The sequence below is a fragment of the Myxocyprinus asiaticus genome, chromosome 40 (genome assembly GCF_019703515.2).
Source record: "Myxocyprinus asiaticus isolate MX2 ecotype Aquarium Trade chromosome 40, UBuf_Myxa_2, whole genome shotgun sequence".
In the NCBI taxonomy this organism is placed as follows: Eukaryota; Metazoa; Chordata; class Actinopteri; order Cypriniformes; family Catostomidae; genus Myxocyprinus; species Myxocyprinus asiaticus.
Genome location: NC_059383.1, coordinates 2519940 through 2547521, shown reverse-complemented (window position 1 = coordinate 2547521; position 27582 = coordinate 2519940). Strand labels below are relative to the sequence as shown.

General features: G+C 38.2%; 1 protein-coding gene and 2 long non-coding RNA genes across 7 annotated transcripts in view; all 3 read right to left on the bottom strand.

The window, feature by feature from the left end:
* The window catches only part of fnip1 (folliculin interacting protein 1), a 61002-nt gene extending 50153 nt beyond the window's left edge, over positions 1 to 10849 (bottom strand). The window contains exons 1-3 of one of the 5 annotated variants that reach the window (XM_051680556.1): positions 10646 to 10770; positions 7449 to 7471; positions 6742 to 6840 (exon numbers count right to left, since the gene is read on the bottom strand). In XM_051680556.1, coding sequence (XP_051536516.1) covers positions 6742 to 6779 — 38 coding nt within the window. In that variant the 5' untranslated portion in view covers positions 6780 to 6840; positions 7449 to 7471; positions 10646 to 10770. Of the gene's footprint in view, positions 1 to 1144; positions 1189 to 6741; positions 6841 to 7448; positions 7472 to 10645 lie in introns of those variants that run through there. The other 4 variants (XM_051680557.1, XM_051680555.1, XM_051680559.1 and 1 more) reach the window with 4 other exon arrangements.
* An 8410-nt stretch (positions 10850 to 19259) lies between these two features.
* On the bottom strand, positions 19260 to 25607 carry LOC127430707 (uncharacterized). Its single transcript, XR_007895477.1, has 4 exons — positions 25482 to 25607; positions 19930 to 19966; positions 19747 to 19789; positions 19260 to 19621 (listed from the first exon to the last, which is right to left on the bottom strand). It is a non-coding gene; the product is annotated as an uncharacterized LOC127430707 (long non-coding RNA).
* A 1070-nt stretch (positions 25608 to 26677) lies between these two features.
* LOC127430706 (uncharacterized) lies at positions 26678 to 27582 on the bottom strand. Its single transcript, XR_007895476.1, has 3 exons — positions 27530 to 27582; positions 26850 to 26975; positions 26678 to 26738 (listed from the first exon to the last, which is right to left on the bottom strand). It is a non-coding gene; the product is annotated as an uncharacterized LOC127430706 (long non-coding RNA).

The following is a 27582-nucleotide window of genomic DNA, read 5'->3' as shown; positions in this document are numbered from 1 at the left end:
TGGGTCTTAAAGCTATCATTTAGGCGGCCGCCTACTATTTCCTTGCACAGCTGCCAAACCTTAAAACTACTTCCTCTTTTATAATTTTCTCTATTTAAAATTTGACAAAAAGTCATACTAAAAAATACTAATAAATAAAATAAAATAAATTAAACTCAACTTGGTTTTAAATTAACTTTATCATAATACTAAATTACACATTATGCTACATTTCAGTCTGTTGTTGACCAACATCATTATTATAAAATTTTCTGAAGAAACTCAACTTTTTCTCAAAGCAATGCAACCAAGAAAATAACACATAAGAACATATACAATAAAAACGAACACTTAATGATTTAAATCATTTCTGCAGAGAATATTTTAAGGCAAACATGGCCGGTTTGCTTCCTAATAAGTAATATAATACAGAATTCAGAATTTTAGTAAAGGCGATAACGTTTGGTTTAAAAACCCTATATTTTGGCGCATAACAGTGTTGTAGCTGTTTTCCTCGTTAGTGGTGGTTCGACTGATTGGCTGTCTAGCAGTTTGATCTCCTCCATAGCGCTTTACGGTTAAAAAAAAAAAAAAAGTTATTGAGCAGCACGAGTGGATGCTTGGATATTTACATATCGCAATACACACATTAGCAAAAAAAAACTCTAGCGACTGACACTTTAAATCGCCGCCACCATATAGTATATATCGCCCAGCACTAATGACAGGTTTTACTTGCTTTCTTCTATGGAGCTTTGACATCTTTCAGAGGTGCAAACTGTAATTTAATGTCTCTGGTCATGTGACTACTTGCAAGACCCATGTAAAAATGTTCAAATTAAATCAATCTACTGCTCTTTCAAAGTTGACATTTTTGTTTAATACATCAACAACACTTTTTCGACCCTTCAATTTCAAACTAACTTTCAGTCACAAATGTAACTGGTGGGATTAATCTTAAATCTTTTTTCACTTCTCTGTTACAATTTCTTAAACTGGCAAATTGCCAGAGCTTTTTTTTTCTTCTGATTTTTAAATAACGGGTCATGTTCACACCTATGACCTCTAAACAGAAAAGTTCTGTGAAATTTATGGAAAAGACAATAAGGGTGAAAGCGCCTGAGTGGGCACAAGGCATAGCTCCAGTACAATGAATTTTACACACCAACCACAAAGTGTCAGGGGTGGAAACATCACTGAGCACACTGTCAGTTGACTAATGAGCTTCCTTCAGCTGTCAGCTGCCATTGTTTGGGTCACTGTTCCGACAGCTTCTGCATTGCTGCCATTCCACAATGACGGAGATGAACCAAAGTGGGAGCTGTTCGGGGAAGAGTGATGGAGATGGGATGAGAAATTACTTATACACTACTGTTCAAAAGTTTAGGGTCACTTACTCATTCGTTATTTTTATTTATTTTTTCACATTTTAGAATGATAGTAAAGTCATCACAACTATGGAATAATAGAAATGGAACTATGGGAATTTTGTTGTGACTAAAGTGTTATATTTTAGCATCTTCAAAGTGGCCACACTTTGCCTAGAATTATCAGACATGTACTCTTGACATTTTCTCAACCAACTTCTTGAGGTATCACCCTGGGATGCTTTTTAAACAGTATTGAAGGAGTTCCCATCTATGTTGGGCACTTATTGGCTGCTTTTCTTTATTATTTGGTCCCAGTCATCAATTTCAAAAACTTTTTTTTTTTTTTTTTTTTTTTAAAGTTTTAGTTTTGTAATTAAATATGTTGGCACAATTATGTCTACAAAACGAATTTCAAACATTTAAGCATATGCTTTCAGATCAAAAGATTTTTAAGATCATGAGAAACATTTCAGGCAAGTGACCCCAAACTTTTGAACAGTAGTGTAAGTTTGTAAGAACCTGATGAATGGGAAAGTGTGGGTTGTATATTGGGTGGGATTTTGAGTGGGGGACTTTGAAAAAAGAGAACGAGGAAAGGGAGCAAGAATGTCAAAGTAATAGACAAGTTATTTTTGTGCTCTGCGTCAATGCAGGTGAAGAAAGGCACAGGCCAGGTGCTAGAGAGCATGGCTGTTTACTCTTCCCACCAATGGCAAACTCCAATCATCTGTGCTCATTGCCTTCTGACTGGAAAATTAGTGGAAACATATCCGTGATGATGGCAGAATCATCCACTATATCAGGGTTCCAGACAAAAGACCACATCATTGAGAATCACCTTCAGTCCTCAGACAAAACAGTCAGTTTGAGCCATCAGAGTGCCGTTTTAAGGAATAGATGCTTGGTCTTATGAAACACACTGTAGGGCAGGGGCAGATCCGGGGTTTAGTTTAAACACTCCACAGCAGAGACCCAGCAACAGCATTAGGGGATTCAGCATTCCTCAAATGAGCCAAGAATAACTTTCACTACAGGCAGTTAAACATACAGATAGACTAGCCGTGTACAAACAGAGTCAAAACAGCATAGCTATTCCAGCAATACACCAGATATTCACTTTTAACAGGCTACTGATATTACAGATTAAAGTGAGTATGAAATCAAAAATGCTTTGCTGGGAGCTGTGATGTAAACTAAAGCCTACTGGCTATTTTTAAAAAGGCATGAACCCTGCCCCAATTTTATGTTTCAATAGGAAGTACGTCAACAAGCCAAAGAAAACTGTGCTCCTCAAGGCACTTGAAGGGAACTTTAATGTCATAATCAGATTTACAACAGTTGTCAGCTGAGGGTGCGATTTTGCTACTGTTGTGTTTGACAAACGTGAAAAGATGCACTTCTGCTCTACAATTTGATGAAGGTCTCTATCTTTGGAGGGCGGGGTTTTGTAAAGAGGGGGTGAGTCTAATTCAACGGCTCAATCTCGTGGGAGTTCCAGAATGGCTAATATCCCTTACAGCATCTTTAACCTCCTCAGACCAGAGCATGACTGCTGTGTGCATTTCCCATTGATTTGAATCTAGTAGCATCTAATAATTAATAATTTAATTATAATAATTTTCTTTATTTATCACACATTAAACATTTTGCACATATACAGTGAAATTCTTCTTTTTCACATATCCCAGCTAGGCTGGGGTCAGAGTGCAGGGTTAGCCATGATACAGTGCCCCTGGAGCAGATAGGGTCAAGGGCCTTGCTCAAGGGCCTAACAGTGGCATCTGGGTGGTGCTGGGGCTTGAACCCCCAACCTTCTGATCAGTAACCCAGAGCCTTAACCGCTGAGCTACCACTGCCCTAATCTAATAAACATGCAAAAAAAATGTTTTTTTGAAGAGCAAATAGTTATCCTAAAAATGTATGTCCTCATATTGAGACAGCGGGACTAATTTGTGAAATGTTCAATAATAAGCTACAGAATGTTTTTTTTGTTTTTTTTTTATCAAATTGTTTATGTTTCCAGGAGTGCTGGTTATTCATGTTTTTAAGACGATACAGCTGATTTTTTGTAAAGCTGCTTTGGAACAATGTGTATTGGGAAAAGCACAAATAAACTATACAAATAAAAATTATTTGAACTGATTTGACTTTGCATCGTCTAATCACTGCCAACAGAGACGTCATGCACCTATTGTTTTTGAGGGGGCACCAGGGACACCAAGGTCAAGTACGGGCACACAGATGCGCAAGTGTATTAAGCTTTCACATGTGCATCTACAAAATAAAAGGGAGTGCAATAATATTGATGATTTTGTTTTTTTTTACACAAGTAACAACAGAATAGAAACTACAATTAAATTACTAAGAAGAGTAATAATGATTAAGAGTTATTACTTGCATCACTTCACAAAAGGAAAATGTAATCTGATTATGATTATTGTGTTGGGTCACACCCAACACTGCTCAGTATCAGCTCTACGTGTTTTGCAGTGACACTGAATGGACATCAAAAGGACGAAAGTGGGAATGAGTATAATATTTCATATAAGACACATCACTGTTCCATTAAAAGTGTTCTTTGTGAGTGAAACAGCCTATCCTTTATTAACAAATAGGACCAACTCAAGCATACCATAGAGCACAAAGTGTGATTAAAACTAATGGTTGACCGATATTCTGAATGTTTTAATTATCGCATCGGCCGATAAATTTTCCCCTTTGGCCGATTTGTTTCTTGAGGGCGCTGAGAATCACCTGCTTGCATGTGAAGCAACTGAGACATGTAAACGACCAGTCATGTTTCGTTTTGTTGTTACATGCCATCGTGTTACTACAATAATAGGCCTGTGTGCAACACAGTCTCATTTAAACAGTCCGCATGTCAGAGGAAGATTTATGAGCGCTCCACAGGATGCTGGATCTGCTGAAGTTGTGTGAGGTTGGTTTATTACATCTGTTTAAACAAGATATGTGCATATTTGCAGACAGTATATATTAGTTTTATTGATATTTGCCTTTTTATCATTAGACAAGACAGTTAAAAGTAACAGGGAACTGTTGAGGAGAGAGAGATGGAGAACAAAACAGGCAAGCATTTTAACATTGAGCTCAAACGCGTCTGCTGTAATTCATGAACCTCACAAAAATCCAGCATTTTCTTCCCACTGAGCTCATCGAATATCTGCCTCTGAAGTGCATATTCCATCAGCCAGAATCAAAAACTTCAGGATCAAAAGTACTCTTGCTGGATCCGCAACTTCAAAGTAAAAGCTTCAAAGTAAAAGTAAAATCACGAGTGCTACAATTTGCCTGTCGTGATTATTAAATAACCATCTGATCGCGTTTATTTGATCTAACCGTGGTTATTTGCCACAACCGCGATTATTGGGTATTTAAATTCCAATCACATTTTAATGCCCGAATAAGGGAAATTTAGGTGAATATACTGTATAAATGCCATGAACGGCGCATTTTTGTGTCAACCAGCTCCTGTCCTAAAGAGCGTGTGAAGCACTCTGATGCGCGTGCTATCAGAAGAGGCTCATGCCAAAGTCCCGTGAAAATATAAACGAACAAGTATGATCTTTGATACAGAACACAAAGTGCCCAATTCCACTTTATATGACCGTGTAATGGCAAATGTTCTTGGTTCATACACGCTGTGTTAATGACACACAGTGACAAAGAGGAGATGCACGCTTACTCTATTTCTGTGGAGTGATAAAATGATGAAACACAATCTCACAGGTTTTGCTTGATGACAAATAAGCGCTGGTCGGTTTAATCAGAGCATCAAAAAAAATTATAAAAATGAAGAAATTAGGAAAGAAATGTTTTACTATTGCATAATAAAATATTATATAAATATAATAAAATATATATAAAAATTATATTTAAGTTTTTATTAAAAGAATTATCAAATATGAGTTCAAAAAACAAGTGCAAATGTAAAATTGACCAAACCTAAAGTTGACCAAAAATAGACATATTTTAAGTATTTAGAAATATTTTGATATTTAAACATTATTTTTCATCTCTTTCATAAGTATTTAAAGCCTTAAAAGGAAATCATAGTTTATTCCTATTTTATTATTTGATTTATATATTTGAAGTTAAATATGTAAAAATTACTTCTTAAGGTGTATGAAGCATATATACAGAAAAAAGTACACCTTAAAAAAATGACAATTTTATGACAATTAATCGTCACAGCCCTAAAACAGACAATTAATAGTCATAAATCGCAATTATTTGTTTGGCAATTAATCGTCAGCCAAATTTCATAATTGTGACAGCCCTAGCTACAAGTAAATATATTATTCACTATGCACTGTATATGCAATTGGTTTGATTCTGTATTGTTTTAGAAAATGCGATTGCTAATGTGGACATGTCATCCATGGTTGCTGGACAACTGTGTGTACTGTTATTTCCTTCTTCCTAATATATTAACAATTTCTTCATGTGCAAATAAATGACTAAAATTGGATGACTAAACAGAAATCAGAAGAAACTGCTATCTACCATTTAAAATACAATATTATTATTATTTTTTAGATTCTTTTTTACAAAGTTAAAGTTTAGTGTGAAATTGGGTAAATATAGTGCTAAATAAGATGTATAAATTTTTTAGCAATTTTATGTTTATGTTATTTACTAAATTAAATTGTGTGATATATCGAAATTGTATCAGCCTATAGGCCCCCCTGCTCTCTGGATTTTGGCATCGGCCATTAAAAATCACATATCGGTCAATCACTAATTAAAACTTGCATAATATTAAGTATATGATATTTAGATGATGCATAGTGGCAATATTAGCATCTGGCCCTTCTATAATTATGAAAGAGGTGCAGCCTGTAACTGCATTTAGTCCCCAAAAGAAAATTTTTAACACCCCTGATCTAGACTTTTAGCCTTCACGTTGAGCCGGTCAGCGCTGCTCCAAAATTAAGAATGAGTCCCAAAGCCATTGAACGTAATCTCCTATGCACTACATAAGACCCAATCATGATTGTGGCCAACAGCAAGGAAGACAAGTATTCTACAGAGCAAATGCTCCCATTTAGAAGGCAAAACACACCAGTTAAATTCTAGTTCTCCCATAGTGAAACCTGTAGATTCTGCCCCCAAAAAGGCAGATGTTGGTAATATACAAACACAAACTTTGTACCTTGAGAAAGGCTGATAGCCGAAACGTTGGTAATTAAATTAAACTGAACTTTGAATTGTGCAGTTATATTTTTTCTTTTATAAATTTTTGCCATAACTTGCACCTCTGAATTTAAGGTGTGCATTTACAGTAAGTATTTTGTAAAATATACAAACTTAAAGTAATAATTGATCATTTACAGCACACAGTTCAAGCAGAAAGCAAGCAGACATCAGGTACCTTGGCATCTTTGTGATTCTGCCATTGTCCTTTCCCATCCTCCCCTAGCCCTGGTCTCACTCTTCCTCACCAGAGAGCACTGCTAAGAATAGCACTGAACTAAATTCACAAAACAACATGAGACTGTCAGGTGACCTCCAGGCAGAGCTGGACAGTGCATGGACAAAGGCATCTGTACATGCTGGTTAGATACGGTGTAACTGAAGAGAGTGTGAGCTGAACTGATCCACATAAGAGAGAACTAATCTGTCCCAGACTCCCACCTCTGACCAAAGCATGCAGCCCTGCCCTCAAAGGACAGTCAGTGTAAGATTGCATTGGGAGCAAGTAGGCATTACATAAAGAAAGTATCCAGACCATGACGCAGTTCCTGTTCGCTAGCTGGGGTAATTTTTGAATGCATGCAGTGGGAATTTTTCCAGTCTGCATTCCTAGCAGCTAGCTCAACTACAATCTACAGAATATAAACAAAACCCTGCTTTGCTGCTAAGGACAATCACAATATATATATATATATATATATATATATATATATATATATATCAGTTACAGATAAAACATTTTAATGCCATGATGTTAAAAATAGCTATTTTTCAATTTTGTGTTGGGGCCAGTGAAAATTTTGGCAGGGCAAGTAATAATCTGAACCACTGGCACAGTACAAAAAAATTATTCACAATGAGCCCTGCACAAGGCAGAGAAAATACCTGTTCATGTGTCAAATGGAAATCTGTATTATGAGCAAGACAGACAGAAAGACAGAATGATTAATTTGATTTGTTTTCATTTAATTTACTAATTCTAATCTACATGTTAATATAGTGAATAAATGTCTGCAGGTATTCCCCGCATAATGAATGCGAACTTGCAGGAATTATTACAATTTTGCACAATACCCACGATCCTGCACAAATTTAAGGCAATAACACAACAGTCGGCCCAAAGTTTGTTCCATATTTGTTCCACTTTCACATGATCTGGTGGATCGATACATTATAAACACTTGGCACATGTAAAATTGGCACATGGCAACAAGACATCATGAAGTCAAATCATAAGATACAATATATGAAATCAATTTAATTAACAGATAAAAGCAAATCTTTAAATCTTGCAGGGTTGCAAAGGAAATGTTCATTTCCACAAGGGTGTTTGAGCCATCTAACCAGACGAAACCCGAGCAAGTGTGTGAGACAGCCAGGTCTCTGGGATTGGAAGTAATGCCCTGTCAGGGCAGCAGAGAACACAAAAGCTTTTGGCACAATCTAGAACAATGTACAGTATGACGATTTGTCCCTGCCAAAGCCAAAGAAATATGAGTAGCTCTTCAGTTCTTCTTAGAGGGGTTTCCCTTTTAAGCCAGCATCACAATAGCAGACTCAAAACAACTCGATTTTGGCCTATGGGGTGTCACACTTACCGGCTGTTTTGCTAAGATCTTGTTCTCTTCAGAGGTATGACTAACTTACCGACTCACCACAACTCTCTCTCTGATGCCCTGTCACATGGAGCTCGGCGAAATAACAATAGGAGTACTGCGTGAGCGTCATGGACAATTGCAAAAGAGTAATTTAGGATGTGATTCATGGAGTAACTTCACCTTGTAAAAGTGTGTGATTGTGTATTCATCCCCTCGAGGCTTGCCATACATGCAGCTTTCACCGAGTAAAGAAATTATGTTAAATAAAAACAGACTGTTGTGCCGCCGCTTTTTGATTTCATAATCACTGTAGTGTAGGAGAAAAACGCAGGAAAAACAATTGGTGAAAGAATCACTATAGACTACATTCAGCGTTTGTGATGATCTGCACCTTAGTGCGATCGAAGCTGAAAATGTTAAGATCAGCTTGACATCTTGTCAGTTCTTCAGTAAAAGAAGAAGCTCATTGGTCACTTGAAGAGAACACAAGAGTCAACCCTGGCAACAGAACAACTTTTTCTGTCATGTTGGATCCTTTTTTCCCATTGCTGTAACCATTAACTCAGCAGGGATTCCCGACGGTCAAATGATTATCGACCTCCTGCTGGCAGACACTAATGTGTGCTTTGCTACCCTCTGCCTAGCCGGTGATTATGTTAATGAAGCTCACACCGGAAAATCACTGGAAAAAATATGTGTGGCTAGTGTGGAGCCGGCTTTAGTTGCCCTCTCTGGTATTCTTAAGTATCATGTGTCCCTATAGGCTCTTTATACATAACATGATGCCTTCAATGTTGTTGTGATGTGAGACACACTGCTGAGCAGGCTAATTCTAAACACTTTCATCCCTTTCTTTGCAACATCAGAATTTTTTTTTATTATTATTTATTTATTTCTTTTTGCAATACAGGCCTCCCAAACAACTGAGGATAACTTTATTATAATGAATGAACAATTAATATTTATATATACAGATTTAATGTCTAGATGGCCAAATGTAATGAGCTGGCAACTCTTTAGCCTAAATAAATACCAGAGCTTTGCACTGTTAAAAGGCAAACATCTATTTAACAGTATTAATACGAGTGTGAAAGCAAACTGTTCATATTAATCTGGATGTGTTTACAGCAAGATTGGGCTTGACAGAAAGAGTCGGCCTGTTTAAGCCTCAAATGAAGGTGGAAAACGAATATAGTTATATGATATGGTCAGAAAAGGCATTTATCAAAGTAGCATGGAGAAGAGAGTCAATGTGAGACAAGAAATCATGCATTATATTTTCCAGACTTCACCAGCAGTACAGTACAGTAATGTCTGGGAAATCATAAACCTGGTGGCCCAACCACAACCATTCAAAAGCATTTCATCAGGAGTTTAACATCTTTAACTTTCATTTGCACATTCAGCTGTGATCCAGGTTATTTCGATATGTCAACAACTAAATACTAGAGACTCCTAAATTTAAGGTTGATAATACCACTCTGCTTACACTCTACAGTAGAGTACATATGTGATATAGAGTCAAATGCAGAAGAGCCCGCATGGCTTTTATAATATGTGAATGGAACTGTATCAGGATTTAATTAGTAACAATTCGATAACAAATTTCAAGCGGTTTAAAAAAAGGCTTACCAAAAGCAATTTGTACTGTTTATTCAGAGGTTTTAATTAGATCCTACAACTAGGAGAAGCATTCCCTGTTTTCTGTCAAAACGGTGCAGTGAGTGTGAAGAGCATGATAGAAAGAACATGCAAAAGCACGACAGCTTAAAATGTTTAATATAACATGTATTAGTATGCATGCTGAAATTGCATTTCAGTCAGAAATGAAATTACAATCTGAATTTACAATCAGCGCCTTCATAAATCCAGTACGTTTAAAGAGAATACATTAACCTAACAACATGTGAAGACTACACGCATTTCTGGATGTATTAATCATCCACACACTGACTGCACGAGACTGTTTGATGACACTGTCACGTGCCCTGCCTCTCGCGCGCGCACACACGCCAGCGTCTTATCACACCAAAACAAGCTGCTTTTATTCTCACCGACATAAATCTCGAGATGAAATTTACTAAATAACGGACTAAATGAATTTCAAATGCACATTTAAACTCTAAATGGTATTATTATGTTAGTCAAAAATCATCGCTCTCGCGCAGTCATTATTTGAAGTAAACTCGCAACGCGTTCAACACCAAAAGCGTTCAATAGGGAATCAAATCTTTTTGGAGAATAAGAATATTTTTGAGGTGAGCCTCAAATTAAATTCGAGAAATCAACAAAGGGTCAGACAATGCTACCATGAGGCTAAACAGACTGCACGCTGAACACCTTATATAACTGTAGACTAAAATATACTATTCTACAGGACTGCACAAAATAATAATACAAAAACCTCATTAGTGTTAGTTGTGCTCAACATAATTCTAAAGCCACTCTGACTCTAGATGAGATCATCTCGCGTTCGACACGTACCTGAACACCGCATCCTCTTTGCTGCATTTCGCGGGCGGTGAAAATGCATTTCTTTTGTTAAAAAGTTTGTGAAATAACGTGGGGGCCATATTGGACCCACAATTTCGAAATAAAAATCCTTTTTTCGGCTCAATTCCTGAGACACACTTGAATGCTGGAAACGGACTCCATTTGTGGGCCAGTCATATGACCGACATTAGTCACACGAGCTGCTTGGCAACGCCACTGCTCTCTGATTGGTCAGTTGTTCGCCTCTCTCTCTCTCTCTCTCTCTCTCTCTCTCTCTCTCTCTCTCTCTCTCTCTCTCTCTCTCTCTCTCTCTCGCGCTTTGCTGATTTTTTTCGAATCTTTCGTTTTGTTCATGCACCACGTGGTCAGTATCGTTTTGTTGATGTTTTGGGATCAAAGCACTGGGCGGCAAATTCTGTCAGAAACAAAGGTGTCTTCCTTATGGGGGCACTTACCGGCCTGAATACTCAACTGGGTAGCATTCAAAATTAAAAATTTTTTTTTTTTTTTTGTCTTACTGAAGACCTATGTAGGCTACACAGAAAAGTATACTTGTTTGAATATATGTATTTCAAAGATTGGTATTTGAGATACAAATGTACATCCCCCTCTGTAATCTCTAGAAAATTAATTAAATTAGGAGTGTTCCATTCACGAAGTGATCACCCCTATGCCCTATTCCCTTCGAAGACTTTACCAACCACTGTGAGAGCTTTGGAGGGCTAAAAATGTGTGGGACTCAAAACTTAGGGTCATTCGTAACTCATTTTAAAGTAATTTTTATTAGAATTTCTGTTTGAAGCGATCTTACAGCATGACTATCATGATTGTTCTCCCTTCAAAGTGCCCTTCGGAGGATGATTTATCCCGTTTGGCACGCAGGGCCAAAGCCCTATCCTGTAATTACAAACGACAGTGATTGGTCCATTGCTAACAGCACGGATAAAAGTAACAATTACCACGTGACCAAGCCACTCCTTCAGTCATTTCAGTGGTCAGGGTGGGGAAAAATGCTTGTCTTCCACTGAGAAAGTTTAGTAGGAATTAAAATAATTCACGTAATTAATGTATGTGAGGGTATAACTCACGTTTCTTGTTTCTGTAAAACATCATGTTTTCGAGATAAAAACCTGCTACTGGACAGTTTTTGTTGTTGTTGCTTCATACGTAATGGAGACATTTTCCAAAAGATGTCTGCCGCCCTCCTTAGACTATTAGAGGAAACACAACTACTTCCCACATCAAACCTGTAATATGATCACAAACTGCGTTACATACTTCTGACGACATTTAGAAACGTAAAATGCATTTTAATAATCTGGAGAAACCCTAAAGACAAAATAATTTACAAAAGATGAGAGAGACCGGAGCTAGTGGTGCCACATGGGCAGAAGTCCGTAACTAAGGTTTTAAGTCAAAAGTTCAATTACACAAATGGTTGATTTCTCTAAGAGTGTTTTTTTCCCCTCTTATTTATTTATTTTTATGTTGGGATCAAACAAGAAACCCTGAAATTCTTAAATATGGATAATTTGTGTGAATTCAAGAATTCGTAAATTTCAGGTTGGTGCAAACTGCCACATATTTTATACTAACCAGTCAAGAGTATGTAAAATATGTTGTAATTTTATACAATTTATGTATGTTACCTTTACATGTTTGTTGTTTTAAAAAAATGGTCTTGTGGTTCATATTTGTGTTTCTGTTTAAATTTAGCAGAAAATCCTATAATAGGCTATTTAATGGCAGGTTCCCATTGTGACAATATTATAGCAAAGACTTTAAGATATGTCTATACAGAAGCTGTCATTTAAAAGTAAATTTGCCCTGAGAAATAGTCAACAGAATAAAAAGTGTGACAACAAGCCAAGTTTGCCTATTACTGGCCTTGACTATCAAATGGTCAGGAATGATTGTTCTTGTTAGACTATTCAGCATTCCATGAATACATAAACTTGTGAATTATAAAAGTCTTATATCATTCTCTTTGTCAGGTGATTCTTTCAGTGCCTTGGCATGATAGATGTAGAATTAAAATCAGTTGTGGAATGTAACATGAAAATCATATTTTATATGACAGGATTAATGTTGAAGTAATATGTCATTTGTACCACTAAGCACCATTTTGTTAAAAAAAAAAAAAAAAAAAAAAAAAAAGAAAAGAAAAGAAAAGAAAAAGGCCTAATGCCTTGGCTTAATCTTTAGAAAAAATAATTTACATGATTTATACCTTGGCAAGTCAGTAACACATTTATATATATATATATATATATATATATATATATATATATATATATATATATATATGAGTTCGTTTGTTTTGACATATTTACTGTAGAAAACTTTGTATGACATGTTCTAATGAAAAACTGTAACTATAGCAATTCAAAGGTTGCATTTCCTGTGAAGAAGGGACACATGGAAGAGCTTTATTAAAGGTGTACTTACACTGACACCTAGCGGCTTGGATGCAGCATAATTTAAAATCAATAGTTTTCAGTTTCAGATGCCATTGTAGAAATTTAGTATTCAAAGTCAGCCATGACTACTTTAAACAATGAGTGAAAGTGTCAAATAACAGGATGGTTACTGAGATTAAGTGAGTAGTATTCAGCTGGTCATGTGATTCTAACATGGCAGCCCCCATGTGCAGACCCTCTCCATGTAGAATAAAACAGCTTTAATAAGGTTACTGATATGACTGGAATCTTCATTTTAATGTGAGTGCTCATGATTTCCTACATCTATTGCAAAATTACAATTCATGTCTTTAGGAGTTAAACTTTAACTCTGGGAACCATGGGTGGTTGGGCCATTCCCTTGCAACTAGAAGTAACGTTTCCTCGTCCTCCCGAATTGTGCACAACATTTGAAGTAAGTGGATTGGAGGGAATGCATACTTGTGTCCCACAGGCCATTTGCGGGTTAGAGTGTCCAGGCCCAGTGAAGCATGAGTCAGGGAGTTCCACAGGCGACACGGACGGTCACTCTGTGACCATGCGATATGGACGGGTTAAGCCATTGCGCACCGTTTCTGTGATTACATCAGTGTCTCCAGTATGCGAGCTCTGACATTTTAACGGTCCGAATTGGGGTGGCAAAGCTCATTTTCCACCCTTGTGGCCACGCCCCGCTTTACATGAACAGAAATGCAAGGCACGAGCAGGTAACAAAACACCCTCAACTTCACCGTGCTCTATATCCCGTCCTCATGTGCCTCCCTCGTTCATTCCATCGGGTGCTGCTGAAGGAGTATGGCGGGAGGAGAAAGGACTGGCTTTAGCTTTCAGAACGAAAGCTGAACGGGCAAGGATGCCTGATGTGGATGAGAGGAAGCATGCTAGGCTGAGACGGCCCCTCAAATCCACATGCTCTATCGCTCATCCTCACGCTCCTCCCTCGTGCATTTCCTCAGAAGCCGCAGAAGGAGAATAGTGGGAGGAAAGGGGGACGGCTTTGGCTTTCAGTATGAAAAACGAGCCGAGAGCAAAGCGTCTTGAGATTCATGCATTCACAGTGAACACAATCATTCTCAACGAGCCCCACAGTACATAAAACACCAGATAGAGGGAAATATGCTTGTTTTCATGTGCTTGTGGAAACATTTACAAAACTCCATCTTTATAAAGACATCGTTAAGTAAACGACTTGTAACAAGGTTCATTGTTGGGTGGAAAGGAGGAAGCTGGGACCGGGTGAACAATCCATTAATGTGACTTTTCAGCACGACACACACACCCAGGTTGGACTCTCCTACTATGGTGTTCTCCACCTCTTTCTAGCTCTCCCCAGCCTTTCTGCAATGAGACACAGCTGTTAATCATCAAGAGTGCACACAGGTGTGAACCCTTACTGCTCTCTCTCTCACCGGACGGTCAACCACGCCCCCACCTTCATACGGCTCTTTTACGATTGAGCACAGTATACAAATACACATTCAAAACACAATCAGGCTGTAACGCTTATGTTACATACATACAGAAAATTCAATACAATCCAATTGTTCAAAGGATACTTTCCGTTGAGGCCCACAGGTCGCAGAATAATCAGTTCACTGTAAAGCGGTGAAAACGGCGAAGATGTCTCATCGCTAGAGATATCGCTACCCTGGAGAAGAAAATTCTGAGGAGATAGCGCTGTGTTCTGCCGTATATACTGTATGTCCCTTGACACGCGTGAGGGAGGTGGAGCACAAAACGCTATCTGCCAATTAAAATTGGCATGATTTTAAAGAGTTTCAGAGCTTGGTTAAGCCTGTGGAGATAACCCTAAGCGTTTTGGGGAACTTGAAAAGGAACTTCAACAGTTATTTGGACTGGCTCATTCAGTTCTTTTCGAGTCTGACATGACTAATAAGCTGACTTTCGATTCTGCCTGTAGGGTTGATTCGTTCATTTCAAACAGGTTCTTTGGCAACTGGTTTAGTAACTCGTAAGATAAACCTAGCCTGTACGAGAACAATTCGTACATTCTGAACTCTGTCTCAGGCTAGTAGTCGTCTGCATTTAGATTTGTTTTGGTATGTTGTTGCTGATACATAAATTAACATTCAAACAATTAGAAAACAAATATATTACTAATAATTTGTATTAGTAACATAATAGAGTAAAAATGTCTACTTAATTCTCAAGACCTTCATTTACAAATATTTTTAAAATAATTCAAAAATAAAAGAGCAAAAAAACATTGTAGGTTTATAAATGTTTTATTCGGCTACTGTCATCAACGTCTCAACACATAGCAAGTCCTCTGCAAACTTCCGACAGTTAGTGGGACCCACTCACTCAATTTTTTTTTTTTTTTAAGTCCAAGAGTTTGATGCACTGGCTATGCAGCACAAGTACTTCAGCTGTGTGTCTTACCTCATCAACCAAGAACTAAAGTTCCATTCAGTTCAATTATGTGAACCGGCTTGACCGGTTACTTGCTGAGAATCTGCTCAAAAAAACGATTCGTTCAAGAATCGGACATCACTGAAAACTACCAAAGTGAGTGATCCCGACAGAGAACAACAACCATTTAAGTTTTTTTGGAGTAAAGTTTAATTTCAGGCTCAACTTGTGCTGTTGTTAGCTTTCATAACTCATAAGTAGTTCATAAGTAGTTAACGATATCAGTGTAACTAACCTCGGATCATCGCTTCATGTCATCTACACAATCAGATGAGGCACTGTCAATAAAAAATGGTCATCTTGACTCGAGTATTGGCACTATACAGTCACATGTTTTTTGACCATTTTTACAAATGTAATACGCTAAACATTACATTACCAACTAAAAATATACGCTGTTACGAGTGAAAACACTGGAGACCGGAAACTGAAAACAGTCGAATCATGCAACACTTCCGCATTCAGGAAAAAATGTAGATCCTACTCATAATGCATGCGCCAGAAGCTTGCATACAGTATATTCATGTTATGATGTCAGCTGAAGTTCAGTTGAGGTGTGGGCTAAAAGTGAGAGCTCCGGTTCCGGTGCCCCCTGCATAACCAAGATGTTTACCAGTCAGTGTTGACTGTGGCTGCCATGCCAGATATATTTCTGTATTTGTGTCCATTTTCATCAGCTGATTTTTATCAAATTGTTTCCTATATGCTTACCTTTTTTTAAATGTAAATGTTTAAAATGAAATGGCGGGAGAAGCTAATTATTATCTGTCATTTAGACGGACTGAGGTGTAAAATTTCCTTCGTGGGCTAGGTTTCCCGTTGCAACTAATGCTTTTAATGTCATTCTGTCATATGTTATTTTAGGATGGAGGAACACCTGTTTCTCAAACCAGCACGTAGATCGCTCGTTATTCGTTCTACATCTGAAAAGGTGCTGAAGTAAGGCTAAAACTTTCACCAATATATCCAGGAGTTTGTTTTCTCAACACTGCCAAACATGGAAATGGTACTGTATGTAATATCATCAATGTGCTTGAAGTTATTAAATATTAATGAATTTCATAAAATAAAAAAATGATGGATTTGGTAACATAGGTTTTCAGATGTAGGCTTGGCCCATCTGTCAAATTTTCACATCACATGCACGGTTTAAAGACTGGTATAAAGGCAGTCCTTTTTAAAAACATTTATCCATGAACAAAATGTACAACGCTCTGATCTATTATAGATCTGTAGTGAAGAATCAAAACATATCAATACATTTCATTAAATGTCACTTTGTTATAAAATAAAAGATGCAAGAAAAATAGTTACACATAATGGATTGAACGAGTGGTCCAATGCTCTCGTTAATTTATGAACATTATTACGTTAGCTGCTACTTACATGCAACTAACGATCTACTTAGTGCTTAGTAAACCCAGCCATGGTTTCTTTTTTATCCTATTTTATGTCTATTTTTATTTTTTATCCTGATAATTATATAGAGGTATGCATTGTATTTATTAATATAGTGAGGTACGGAATACAGTATGTAAGCTGAGCGGAGTTCAAGCAAAGTGAATACAGAATGCTTTGATCCGGGAGGGGAGACCGACTCCATTCACATCCACTGCTTCTGTTTTCTCTGCATTTGTAGCTAGAATTTGAAGCATTCAGTGCTACTTGGTTCTCTCAGAAATACCTTTAAAGTTTCTCATTAGGTGTTAATGCCCAGGCAGGGGCACTAAGGAGTCTTAATCTGACCCTGCCTCAATACCAAGAACAGGACAAGACAAATTGGGCAAGCTTTTTAGGATTGGAGGTCTCGGGGCGACCAGTAAGGTTTCAGTCATGCAAGTACAGTTCATATCTACTGAATGGAGAAAGACAGAAATCTTCAAAACTGCTGGTCAATATTACATTCAAATAACATATTACAAATTAGCAGTGAAATCTGTCGCCTTTGTCCACAAGTCACAACCTACGACCAGGTTTGGGAGGGTTACTTTTGAAATGCATTCCACTACAGATTACAGAATACATGCTGTAAAATGTAATTTGTAATGTATTCCGTTTGATTACTCAAAGTCAGTAACGTATTCTAAATACTTTGGATTACTTCTTCAGCACTGGTAGATTTTTTCACTTGTTTTGACTATAAAAACTCTGTCAGTACAGTAAGACAAAATACATGTTAAAAATACATTCTCTGAAAAACCGAAATATCTTATGCAGTGTTGTTTCTAAAACAAGATAAATCTAACTGAGCATGTTTTAAGGATTTTTAGATATTTTTACAGGAAAACAATAAAAAAATTATTATCAAGAATAAGATTTTTGCCCTAATATCAAAGGTCTTACTAGAAAAAAAGAAATTATGATCCAGCGTGAATTTTCTTGATAAAAAAATATGATCGCGTCTGGTAACATGTGCATGTAAAATGGCTAGAAATAGCATTTTAGCTTAGCGTAAAGCTGACAATTTACACAAGGTTTATTTCTATTTCTTTTGCTCCAAACTTACTTCAAACTTACTTCTCTGTCTGCTTGTATGAATGTAACACATCATAAGAAAGTGTTTCACCACTGTTCAAATGCACTTTGGATCACATCATTTATATGTATAAATGTTTTCCATCTGAAAGGACTAAATATTAAATGAAACAAATGACAATAAAATGCAAAGTAATCTGTTCAGTAATCTAAATACTTTTTGAATGTAACTGTATTCTAAATACCAATGATTTAAATTGTAACTGTAGTGGAATACAGTTACTTATATTTTGTATTTTTAATACGTAATCCTGTTACATGTATTCCGTTACTCCCCAACCCTGACTATGATGCAACACAACGGCTTCATGCTGTCTACCCTGGAAACACTAAAATGAACATTTTAAGAAGACATGCAACTAACACAGATCAATCAGCTGTGAGCTAATAGCTATACTCGAGCAATGGTTAAATGGGTGAATGAATAAGCTTCATATATTTATTATTACAATGTTATTATTTCTAAAACTGCAAATATATATGGTTAGAAACAAAACGTAGACCAGAAACATCACAAGCTGGCTTTCTTTTAATGGTCAGAAGTTATTTAATTATATAAAAAATAAAATTATTGGCAAAAAGACTCACACATGCTATATGATATGAAGTAAAATCATTTTATTTCAGAGGGATGGGATAATAAAGTGGCTGGAGTAGCTCTGCAGCACTTTAGGAACAGATCAGGTCATCCGTCAACTAATGCACATTGATTTAAGTGCTTTTCAGTTATCATTGCTGAACTGTGCCATTTTTTACTGATCCAGGCTCGTTATGGTTGTTTTGTTTTTTTTGATTGTGGTGCTGCAAAATCAGGGACTGGACAAGTGACTAATCATGGGTCTGCATGTCCATTCCACCAGCACAATTCTCTTTTCTGAGTAAGGTTAGCTAACCGTGCAGAGAAACCTATGCAGGGAACAGTTTGTAATTGTACTGTGCCAAACAATGTTCAAGTGGAAATGCTACTGAAACAGTTACTCGCATGCTCAGAATCATTCGGATAACTACATAGTGATCATAAAGGGAGCAAAGGGTGTGACAACAAGAGAATCACAGAATTTGCTTCTTTAGCCCAAAAAAATCTGCTTGTACTTATCGCCATTCCTGGAGCACTTTCTCCATTGTCATGTAGCTGTTGATGTCAGGAAGGTAAGCATCAGTGTACCTAATGTAACCAAACAAAAAAATAATCCAGGTCGCAGCAGCACACCCCGTTACAACTAACTGCCATTTTACCACTTTTTTATATTTCTATGGGTTATACCATAGAACTAAAGGCTGATTGCATTAATATTGCACCTCATGCAGGCATTTAACTCAGGGGTATTTTAAGTACAGTGGTCTCAGATGAACAGTGATGCATTGAAAGAATCTGATAAATCAAGTCATTAACCACATTAACACTACAAGAATTCTCTTTATTCATCTTCTGTATGTTAATCTTTTACACAAAAATATTTTTGGAAATGTATAACCTGCATTTCCCATTTAAAATTTTATTTATCCCACAAAGCCACCTGTCAGACATCGGAACATCCACCTGTAAATTAATGTTTAAATCAAAGAACTCAATTCAAAAACAAATAAATGCAAAACTCACTTTAAATTCTACTAATAAAATAAGAAGACTAAAGATTATTAAATAATTATATAAATAGTCCTTACCAAATAACTGCAAGACATTGGTGATTCCAAATTCTTAAGGACTCTGCAAAAAAATTATTTAAGCACATTATATATAATCTTAGCAATTTAGTCTAACTCTTTACTTCTTTTACATGTGTATCTGTATCTGTGTTAATGTTTTGTGTATTCTAAAAGTTGGATAGAATGATTGAACTGTCTCACCCTTCAGAAATGTTCTCATCCCTCCTGAGGTCTTCAACTGCAGAACAAATACAAAGTGAAAATGCATGTGTCTTTTGACCATCCAGTATTATCAGAAACAACCATTTACAAAAGAATGTGAACTATGAACTGTCACTATAGCACATTGGACTCAAGATGGCGCACTGGATTCAAGATGGCTCCGAGTATGGCTGCTGCGTTGCGAGCTCCGACACAACACTGCAATTTTTTGTTTGTTTTGTTCACAATTCTATTTTTTTTTTTTTTGTCTTGGATGTTGTCTGCCTTATTGTCTACGACAGACAAACACTTTTGGACATTGGTTCTGCAATAGCACACCGAAAACCGGACTTTAAATTCCTCAATGCCGACCGGCTGTTTACAAATACGCCAGTGGAGCCCTTTGTCTGGGCAGCCCGGCCGCAGAAACGCAGAAGGAAAAGGGGAAATAGAGCCGGCGTTCTCATCAGAGTAAGACGTTGCGCAAATCAACCCCCGCTACCAAGTATTCTACTGGCAAATATTCAGTCTCTGGACAACAAGCTCTGCGAGCTGAGAGCGCGGATCTCTTTCCAATGAGAGACGAGGGACTGCTGCAATATCTGCCTTACGGAAACTTGGATGTCTGCTGAGATTCCAGATTCAGCCATCGAACCCGCGGAGTTCTCCGTGCACCGAGCATGCAGAGCGAAAGACCTCTCAGGTAAAAGCAGAGGTAGTGGTGTATATTTTATGGTCAACAAATCCTGGTGTGATCAGAGGAATGTACATTCTATCAAGTCTTTCTGCTCTCCTGATCTGGAATTTCTCATGCTTCTGTGTCGACCATTCTTGCTACCGAGGGAATTCACAGCAGTCATTATCACTGCTGTGTACATCCCACCACAAGCCGACACAGACCGGGCACTCAAGGAATTGTATGGGATTATAAGCAAGCAGGAAACTGCGCACCTTGACGCCGCATTCATTGTGACTGGGGACTTTAACAAAGCCAATTTTAAACCAATTGCACTAAAATACCACCAACACATCAGTTTCAACACACGAGGGGACCGGGTTTTGGACCATTGCTACTCTCCCTTCCGGGATGGCTACAAATCCCTCCCCCGCCCACCATTTGGCAATCAGACCACTCTTCCATTCTGCTTCTGCCAGCTTACAGGCAGAAACTGAAACAGGAAGCACCCACCCTCAGAACGATCCAGTGCTGGTCAGACCAATCAGATTCTATGCAACAAGACTGTTTTGATCACACGGACTGGGAGATGTTCTGGTCCGCCTCAGATGATGACATCGAGGTGTACGCTGATAGCGTAACATGTTTCATCAGAAAGTGCGTAGAGGATGTTGTTCTGACCAAAATAATACGGATCTACCCCAACCAGAAGCCATGGATAAATAGCGATGTTCACGCTGCACTTGATGCGCGGACCTCCGCTTTTAATTCCGGGAATGCGGAGGAGCATAAACAAGCCAGTTATGCACTCCGGAAAACTATCAGTACAGGGACAAGATTGAAGGACAGTTCAACACCACCAACTCCAGAAGCATGTGGCAGGGAATTAATATCATCACAGACTATAAAGGGAATAAAAACTCTGCCATGAACACCGCTGCCTCTCTCCCGGATGAACTAAATACTTTTTATGCTCGTTTCGAGGGAAAAAACACCGCCCTCGCGGAGAGAGCTCTCGCAGCCGAAGCTACAGAGGTTAGTTCACTCTCCGTCTCTGTAGCGGATGTAACCCGATCCTTCCGACGGGTGAATATCCACAAAGCCAAGGGTCCAGACGGCATTCTGGGCTGCGTCATCAGAATGTGTGTGAACCAACTGGCTGTTGTTTTTACGGACATTTTCAACCTTTCCCTCTCCTGGTCTGTGGTCCCCACATGCTTTAAAACGTCCACCATTGTGCCTGTACCAAAGCAATCCAAAATCACTTGCTTAAATGACTGGCATCCTGTTGCTCTGACCCCCATCATCAGCAAATGCTTTGAGAGACTAATCAGAGATTACATCTGCTCTGTGCTGCCTCCATCACTGGACCCATTGCAGTTTGCTTACCACAACAACCGCTCCACTGATGATGCCATTGCATCTACAATACACACTGCTCTCTCCCACCTGGAAAACAAGGAACACTTATGTGAGAATGCTGTTTGTAGACTACAGCTCAGCATTCAACACCATAGTGCCCTCCAAGCTTTATGTGAAACTCCGGGCTCTGGGCTTAAACAGCTCGCTGTGCAGCTGGATCCTGGACTTCCTGTCAAGCAGACGTCAGGTGGTTAGAATGGGCAGCAACATCTCCTCATCACTGACCCTCAACAGTGGTGCACCGCAGGGCTGTGTTCTCAGCCCACTCCTGTATTCCCTGTACACACATGACTGTGTGGCAACACATAGCTCCAATGCCATCATTAAGTTTGCTGATGATAAGACGGTAGTAGGTCTGATCACTGACAATGATGAAACGGCCTACAGAAAGTAGGTGCACACTCTGACACGCTGGTGTCAGGAGCACAACCTCTCCCTCAACGTCAGTAAGACAAAGGAGCTTATGGTGGACTTCAGGAGAAAAGACATAGAACACAGTCCCATCATCATCAGTGGAGCACCGGTGGAGATAGTCAGCAGCTTCAAGTTCCTGGGTGTCCACATCACTGAGGAACTCACATGGTCCGTCCACACTGAGGCTGTTGTGAAGGCTCATCAGCGCCTCTTCTTCCTGAGACGGCTGAGGAATGAACCACCACATCCTCACACGGTTCTACACCAGCACTGTAGAGAGCATCCTGACTGGCTGCATCTCTGCCTGGTACAGCAATAGCACCGCCCATAACCACAAAGCCCTGCAAAGTGTGGTGCGAACTGCCAGACACATCATCGAAGGTGATCTTCCCTCCCTCCAGGACATATATACCAGGCGGTGTGTGAAAAAAGCTTGGAGGATCATCAGAGACTCCAGCCACCCAAGCCATGGGCTGCTCTCACTGCTACCATCAGGCAGGCGGTATCGCAGCATCAGGACCCGCATCAGCCGACTTCATGACAGCTTCTTCCCCCAAGCAATCAGACTTCTGAACTCTTGATCTCTCACAATCAATATACAGTGCATCTGGAAAGTATTCACAGCGCTTCACTTTTTCCACATTTTGTTATGTTACAGCCTTATTCCAAAATGGATTAATTTCATTATTTTCCTCAAAATTCTACAAACAATACCCACTAATGATAACGTGAAAGAAGTTTGTTTGAAATCTTTGCAAATTTATTAAAAAGAAAAAAGAAAACAAAAATCACATGGACATAATATTCACAGCCTTTGCTCAATACTTTGTTGAAGCACCTTTGGCACCAATTACAGCCTCAAGTCTTTTTGATTATGATGCTACAAGCTTGGCACACCTATTTTTGGGCAGTTTCTCCCATTCTTCTTTGCAGGACCTCTCAAGCTCCATCAGGTTGGATGGGGAGCATTGGTGCACAGCCATTTTCAGATCTCTCCAGAGATGTTCAATCAGGTTCAAGTCTGGGCTCTGGCTGGGCCACTCAAGGACATTCACAGAGTTGTCCCGGAGCCACTGCTTTGTTATCTTGGCTGTGTGCTTAGGGTCGTTGTCCTGTTGGAAGATGAACCTTCACCCAGTCTGAGGTCCAGAGCGCTCTGGAGCAGGTTTTCATCAAGGATGTCTCTGTACATTGCTGCATTCATCTTTCCCTCGATCCTGACTAGCCTCCCAGTTCCTGCCGCTGAAAAACATCCCCATGGCATGATGCTGCCACCACCATGCTTCACTGTAGGGATGGTATTGGCTAGGTGATGAGCGGTGCCTGGTTTCCTCCAGGCATGACGCTTGCCATTCAGGCCAAAGAGTTCAATCTTTGTTTCTCATGGTCTGAGAGTCCTTCAGGTGCCTTTTGGCAAACTCCAGGCGGGCTGTCATGTGCCTTTTACTGAGGAGTGGCTTCCGTCTGGCCACTCTACCATACAGGCCTGATTGGTGGAGTGCTGCAGAGATGGTTGTTCTTCTGGAAGGTTCTCCTCTCTCCACAGAGAAATGCTGGATTGGGTTCTTGGTCACCTCCCTGACTAAGGCCCTTCTCCCCCGATCGCTCAGTATGGCCAGGCGGCCAGCTCTAGGAAGAGTCCTGGTGGTTCCAAACTTCTTCCATTTACGGATGATGGAGGCCACTGTGCTCATTGGGACCTTCAATGCTGCAGAAATATTTCTGTACCCTTCCCCAGATCTGTGCCTCGATACAATCCTGTCTCGGAGGTCTACAGACAATTCCTTGGACTTCATGGCTTGGTTTGTGCTCTGACATGCACTGTTAACTGTGAGACCTTATATAGACAGGTGTGTGCCTTTCCAAATCATGTCCAATCAACTGAATTTACCACAGGTGGACTCCATTCAAGTTGTAGAAACATCTCAAGGATGATCAGTGGAAACAGGATGCACCTGAGCTCAATTTTGAGTGTCATGGCAAAGGCTGTGAATACTTATGTACATGTGATTTTTTCGTTTTTTTATTTTTAATAAATTTGCAAAGATTTCAAACAAACTTCTTTCACATTGTCATTATGGGGTATTGTTTATAGAAGTTTGAGGAAAATAATGAATTTAATCCATTTTGGAATAAGGCTGTAACTTTACAAAATGTGGAAAAATGTGAAGCGCTGTGAATACTTTCCGGATGCACTGTACATCAGCACTGCACTTTATTAATCTTATTATCTCACACTGGACTGTCTTAAATTATATTCTCTCTTAACAACACACTGGCAACTGACTATCAACCGACAACCTGAATGTCAATACAGTACAATACAACCTACTGTATATTTTATATATATTATATATACTATTTTTATTGTATAATGTGTATTCTATATTGTGTTTATTGTATACCGTACAATATTCTATATTGTGAGTATTGTATACTGTATATTGTATATTATTATTTGTATATTGTGTTGTGTGTAATTATGTGTATAATAGATATGTAAATTGTGATGTGTAAATCTGTTTATTGTAAATTGGTATATGTCTCATCTATGTCTCATCACTGGCATGACTGCTATGTTGCTCGGAACTGCACCCAAGACTTTCACCCACTATTGCACTTGTGTATATGGTTGTGTGACAATAAAAGTGAAGAAGTATAGTGTTCATTGAAAGCTTGCCCTCTTCTGGCCAGCATAAGCTTCTGTATGCAACAAAAAGCTCATCCATTTAAATTGGATTTTTTTTTGTTTGCTAAAAGTGTTAAAGTTAGAATCTACAAGTCAACTGAATGAGCCCTTGGTGCATGAGGTACACCAATGTCTTAGCACAGTTTGTGGACTTTTAGACAGTCCCATTGTGTTTTCTGACTTGTCGTTGTGTGGTCATTTTTACCCCCAACCATTCCCCTTCTACAAAATAATGGATTAATCAGTTAATATTTATCCATGGCATTGGTTAATTTTACATTGAATAACCCAATACAGATTAAAATAATATAATCTAATATTATCATTGTTTGACATCTGTCATTGTCCAACCTCAACTTGTTTTGATTGAAGTCTTCTCTAATGGTGGTGAGACTGTGGACCTTATCTATAAAGAACAGAGACACATTTACAATAGAATTGACAATGGAATTTTGCTCTTCTTTCAAAATTGTAAATGTAACAAGAAAATAAGAAATAATAAAAAAAAAAAATTTTAAGTTACCAGTCTGGAAGGAAACTGAAATGAGTATGTTTTTCTCAGTCTCTGGAAAAAGGCTTCTTTCTCACTTTCATTTGCAAAGTCAAAGAGTTTTGCTGACCCTGAGGAATTATCTTGGAATTCTACTGGCATTTTCCTAATTTCACTTGTGACACCTCCTCCAGATTTAACCAGCTTCTCCTGTTGAACTCCATAGTTGTGGTGGCCCATTTTATAGTGTTTATGGCTTGATACATTCTGAATGCTCACAATATCACTGAACGTCACTTTTCTGCATTTTATTGGTTTCTCCTTCTCTACAAAACACTAAAATATAAACGTTTCTTATTACAGATGTTAAGTTATTTTAATACAGTACACAATGGCCAACCTAACAAGAACAGTGTCATAAAGATAAGAAAGTGAATTGTGTTTAAGTATGAGTATTACTGACTCACCTCCTTTTTCACAACAGGGGAAAGAATTACAACCCTTTTATTTACAGGTGTTCTCTCTTCAACCAATTTGAACACACATTCTGCAAGCAGCAGAAATAGAGCATTATTTTTAAAAAATCATGCCATCTCCTTATAACTTGTTGCTCACTCAAGCAAGTACCTGATGCAATATCTGATGGCAATGTTTCAGAGGGCACTCGTAATGGGGAGAGTCTAAAAAACATCAGTACAATCCATGAGATAACCAGATCAATAGTCTTATTTGTTTATTAAAAAGAGAAAAGGCTTAATGAATCTATACACAGAGAAGTTGATGGTTAAAGCAGGATAAATGTAATCAAGCAATCATACAGTATATGTACAGTCTATGCAGTGCGGTCCAAAAGTCTGTGACCACTATTAAATTGTTTCTTTTTTTTTTTTTTTTTTTGCATTTAATACACATTTTTTTATTACAAATTATTTCAGAACACCAACATGTGAAAATGTCCCACTGTATGACCCATTTTTTTGCTTTAATGAGAGTATAGTGCAGAATCTTCAACATTTCGTCTTAATTTCATCACTGTATATGCTACATATGGCCTTACCTTATTGGTGACAAAGAAAATGATTTTGTCTCTTTTTCTTCATCAGTGTCAAATGATTGTTCTGCAGGAAATAATAAATGTGACACAGGCTTTCATTTTCTTAGCACTATACTAAAATGTTTTGGTATAAAACATATCCCTGGCTAATAGAAGTAGCCAATCAAATACGTACCAAGTATGGAGGAGATGTTTGGAGGCTGCTGCATTGCTATATCCTGTGCATGACTGAGATCAAGAAGAGTTGAGTTTTTCAAATTGTTCATAATTCCACCTTCACTAACTAAGACAGCCTCCTCATCTGAGTGGTCATGGGAAAAACACAAACAGCATTCCTTAAAATTTACAGCATATCGTTTTTACTGATAAAACTAAAGAGTAAAATATTGTATAAACTGTATTGTAGTGAGTGGCACACAGCAATTTAATTGACATTAGGTTTGAACTAAGAATTAAAGGAATAGTAAACCCCAAAATTAAAACCATGTCCCAATTTGCTCACCCTTTTATACCAATCAAAGTTGTTAATATGACCCATGTGCTATATTTCAAGTGTTTCTGAAGCCATACGATAGTTTTGTGTGAGGAACTGTGAGGAACATCTGCACTAATTCAATGATACTTTTATTGAGTTTATGATCGTTTTGGAGCTTGACAACCCTAAACAGTAGTAGAGTTGCATGAAAATTCTTCAAAAGGTCTCCTTTTGTGTTCCACAGAAAAATAAATTAATACCAGCATATGGTTTTGGAACAACATGGGGTCGGAGTAAATAATGACAATTTTCATTTTGGGGTGAACTATTCCTTTATGGGTGCAAATCAATTACAGAATTTTCTGCATTGTAAGTTCTACCATAATTATTATCTCTGCGAAACTCCTCAATGGAGGAAAGTGTGGAGTCCATG